Genomic DNA, 4,801 nt, shown 5'->3' on the forward strand with positions numbered 1-4,801 from the left:
TGTTAATGTGTCCTTAAAAGGTATCCCCGGTTGTCACATTCTTGTATCTCTACAAGACCTTTTTTAATTTTCAAAGTCAGTGTTTCTCTGTAAAACTTGAATAAAACTGAAAAGAACTAGTTATACCCAAAAGGCAATTACCAATGATGTATGGATGTCTGTGAATTAGCCTTAACTGAGTAGGAATTGTAACGTACAATTTTTATGTTCTCCCCCTCCCCTTAAAAAAAACGTATTTCCACTTGCAATTCTGTAACTGTCGATTAAGTTTCACTTTGTAGTTCAAAGCTTTGAACTATTTAAGTCACTATCAGGCTCCTTTTTCAAACTTTGGCAAAATCCAGCCACTGATGATTTAAATTCATGTTCCTGTTTTTGAACCTTTTCATCTGCTTTCTGTACGTTACTACTGAAGTGAAAGCTCAAATCGCAAAGCCTGCACTACATACTTCAGGAAATTTTATCTCAAGTTTTCTAGACTCAGAGTTACAGCAAAAATTTGGTTTCACCATTCATTATCCAAATCTTCTCAGCCCTCTAATTTAACTGTCTCACCTAACAACAACTTGTAGTCTCTTCCATTAAGGTTAAGATGAAGCAAATACATCTATGCAGTAATTTTACACTCAGGACAGATTTCTCATCTAGTAGATGTATAATAATTTTGGACTAGTGTTTATGGAAATACTCTTGTAGCAGTTACTGAAATTTCTTCGCAGAAATTAAGTCCCTTATTTCTGTCATGTATGTGACTTGTTATAAAACAGTGAAAATATTACTGTTTGCTAAATTTTATGTCAGAGAGAGCTTCCTTGCCAAACAAATGTTTTTTGACTACATATCTCTGAAGAAGCTAATTCCTGGTATGGATAGGATAGATTTGGTTCAGGATCCCACTCCCAGCAACTCAGTTAATACCTTTAGGTAAGTCTTTTACAGCATAAGCCACAATAATAAAATATAAAAATGCCTCGCCCATTAATAATTCAAAATAACCTTCCTGATAAGTGGAGCCTACAGATGAGCACAATGTTAAACCAAGCAACTGTGTTAAACTCCTTTGCCTACTAAAATTAGTGATACATAATTATCCAGAATTTTCCCATCATTAATAGAAGAGCAATTTTTTTACATGGCAATTAGTTTTAGCAGACAGAAAAATAATTGTGCTATTTAAACCGGTCACCCGTCATGAACTTAAGTCTCTTTAAAAATACTTTAGTCACTTTTATTGGTATAAGTACCTAAAATGAGTTTGAACAGCAAATGAGAACTCTCTGCTTCTCCATGATATCCTAAACTGTGAATTATACTCAGACATAAGAGACATGCAATTTTGAATGCACACAAGTTCTGTCAGAAAGCACTATTCTGCCATTCTAAAACAATTTCATAAAGTTTCAGTATTTTATTAAAGAAAACAGTCAAAACGTACAAGTATGTGACCCAGTTTTGTAGATAACTTCCTACAAAGTCAGTAAAATATTAATTCAATCTATTTTAAAAACTGGTATAATTGATCATTTTTAAAGTTGAGATTCATTTTAAAATCACATTTCACAAAGAATTCTGAAGTATTACCAAATGAGTAGTGCAACAAGAAAATTAAAATTAGTTCTACACTGTGTTTGCATTTCAGGCAAAAATTACATCACTGCTTTCAATACTTAAAATCACTTGAGACTGTCAACCCAACAGCTCCCCATAGAAACTGAACACTGCTTCTGAACACTTTAGGAACTTCCTCTTCTTGACTTCAAAACAAATAATAAAACAACACCTTTTGAGGTCATCAAAAATAACTTTTGTATAAAATTTTGTCTTGGCCTTTATCAAATCTTGAATAAAATTGTTAAGCCTTTATCAAAACCGACAGGAATAGGGGATAAAACTACCATGGCCTTTTATCCAGATCAGGTGCAATCACACCTACAAAGGTTAGAAGCAAGACCAGAAACTCGGAGCCCTGTTTTGTTTTTTAAAAACCACACAAAGACAAATAAATAAAACTGCTTCTTACAGCCTAAGGTTGGGGGTATTTTGTTCATGTAAGTGGCCCATAGGCAGCAATCTCTTATGTTTTGAAGATAGTATATGCAGAGTATAGAAAAATAAACAAAATAGCTTCTTACAGCTGAAAGTTTGGGGGCAGGGTGGTGATTTGAATTTCCTCAGAACCAGCACTCCCTTGAGTGCATATGCAGAAATATGGAAAATGATCTCTTTTTTTTTTTCATTAAAAGAGAAGCGACCCTACGTGCCAAAGCTCTTGAGATCACAAAGGATGGTGCCCTGGGTGCTCTGTATGCTTTGGCAGCAGGGGAAGTGGGCTCTGAAGCAGACCCTGAGCTCCTTGTTGAAGATGAAGCACAGGATGGGGTTGACTCCTGCCTGGGCGAATGTCATCCAGACCGAAGCAGTCAGGTAGACCTGCGGGATGGTGCTGGCCTTGATGAAGACCCGCAGGTAACAGGCCACGATGTAGGGGGACCAGAGCAGCAGGAAGAGCAGGGTGATCATGTAGAACATCTTGCAGATCCTCTTCTCCATCTTGAACTCCTCCAGCACCAGCAGCCTCTTGATCTGGCTGTGGGTGGCCTGCCTGATGCCCACCAGCGTGGGAGGAGTGGGGCCCCTGCCAAAGCCAGCCGTCCAGTTGGCAGCAGCTTGGCCGGTGGCTCCCGGCCCGTGGAAGGTCCAGTTCTGGCTGATGGCCGGGACGAGCTGGGCCGGCTTCATCTTGCGGTGGCCGTGGATGAAGAAGAGGAGCTTGACATAGACCAGGTGGGTGGCGGCGATGACAGCGGCCAGCATGAGCATGAAGCCCAGCGTGTCGTTGGCCTTGACGTAGCGGTGCTCGAAGATGCACTGCTCCTCCTCCCGGATGAACTTGTAGGTGCCCACGTCGAAGACGGGCGGGAAGGCCATGGCCATGGCCAGGGTCCAGACCATGCACACCATGGCCAGGCAGGTCCAGCCCGTCATGCGCTTGGCGTAGAAGCGGTGGTGGGCGATGGCCATGTAGCGGGTCACCCCCACGCAGAAGAGCAGGAAGGCGGCGTGGAAGCAGAAGAGGACGGCCAGGAAGGCCAGCACCTTGCAGCTGAGCGGCCCGTGGGGCCAGGCGGCTGCCCCGCTGCGCACCGACAGCATGACGAAGGGGAAGCAGGCCAGCGAGCGCAGCGCGTCGGCCAGGCACAGGTCCAGCAGCAGGTAGTAGGGCGCGCGGTGCAAGTGCCGGTCCTTCAGGATCAGCCAGGCGAAGAGCACGTTGCCGGCCAGGCTGACGCACAGGATCAAGCCCAGCGTGGCCAGCTTGAGGCCGGAGGCGCTGAGCAGGCCGCCGGGGCTGGGCAGGTGCGGGCTGCTGAGCTCGCTGGCGTTCGCCATGGAGCGGGTAAAGGGGGGCGCCTCTCCGCCTCCGGGCTCCACTCACGCGCGGCGGGGGGCTCCTGGCTCAGCGCTCACCTCCCACGGCGCCCCCCAGGAAACAGGCGGCTGCGGCTGCGGCATCCATCCCTGCCAGCCGCCGCGGTGCGCTCCGGCCCCATCCCCGCTCCCTCTCCGCGATCGGTCCCGCTCCGCTGCTTCATGCGCAGGCCAGGCGCGGAGTGCGGCTGCTGCGCCCCCATGCCGGCATGCTGCCCCCCCTTCCTCTCCTCCTCCGCCCGCCGGGGCCCCCCGACGTCCCTCCTGCAGCGGGGCGGGATCCTCATCGGGGGACATGCAACTTGAAAGGTCTCCTAGCGCCGCCGGGGGAGGGAGGCTGCCGGGGGAGGGGGCGCCGCGGCTCCGGCATCGTGCAGCATGGCACCGCTCCCAAGCCTTTTGTCTCCCTCCTTCCTTCCTTCCCACGGGGCTTTACCTGCCGCGCTCGCCTCCCACCGCCTTTCCCGGGGGGAGCCGGGCTGGGGAGGGGCCGGGCAGGCTGCAGCCGCTGCGCGGGGAGCGCCGGAGGCACCGAGGCTGGAGGAGGAGAGCAGCCGCTACCTTCGGGGGCTGGCTCGGGCTCAACTTCCGGCGAGATGCTTCTCCGGAGCCAAGTTTAGGGGCAGGCTGGGCCTGCGCAGAGGAGCGGGAGCCAGGCAAGCCGGGGGGCGGAGCTGTCCGCGGCTTCGCCCTGTCCTTGCTTCTGCCCCCCGACCCCCGCCATCAGGACAGCGGGGGGAACCCACGCGTGGGGCAAGGCGTTACCCGTCGAGGGGATGAAATGGGCCACGTCTCTTTAGTGGCGCTCATCCACTGGGGCAGCTGAGTCGTGTCCTGAGTGTGCGTGGGGAGTGAAGGGTTGGTGGGCTTCACCCTGCTGCTTGGACATTTCTGTGCCCCTCCCTGCCAGAGGATAAGTTTGTTTGTTTGTTATCCCTCCCTGGAGCTCCTTTGCCTTCAGCGGGGACCAGCTGTCATGTAACATCTCTGGGGAGACAAGGGGGGAGACATTTCCCCCCCACTCACCCACCCACTCTTAAATTCAGAGGCTGTCCCCATCAGCGTGGATTTTACCTCTCCTCCCAAGGGAACGCGATCCTTATCAGTTACCAACGAGCGCCTGCCTGCCATAATCCAAACATGCGGACAGAAAGACACAAAATGAGGGTTGGGAGACCAAGTGTGAAAAATCGGGACACTTTTTTTTGTCGGGAGGTGGTGGAAATAGTTGCTTATATAAGACAAAACCCCTAATATCGGGATGGTCCCGATAATATTGGGATGTCTGGTCACCCTAAATGAGGGACACAATGGAAAAGAATAGTTCCTGAAATGTAAAGTAGCGTGGGGTCCATTTGTTTAATATGATGGC

The 4,801-nt window shown here is 49.8% G+C and overlaps 1 protein-coding gene across 1 annotated transcript; it reads right to left on the reverse strand.

Annotated features, from left to right (window-relative positions):
• Window positions 1-2,253: 2,253 nt before the first annotated feature.
• Window positions 2,254-3,513, reverse strand: GPR27 (G protein-coupled receptor 27). Its single transcript, XM_065408265.1, is given in 1 exon segment — window positions 2,254-3,513. A coding segment is annotated over 1 exon segment (1,260 nt).
• Window positions 3,514-4,801: the final 1,288 nt, after the last annotated feature.

The sequence above is a fragment of the Emys orbicularis genome, chromosome 7, assembly GCF_028017835.1.
Source record: "Emys orbicularis isolate rEmyOrb1 chromosome 7, rEmyOrb1.hap1, whole genome shotgun sequence".
NCBI lineage: Eukaryota > Metazoa > Chordata > Testudines > Emydidae > Emys > Emys orbicularis.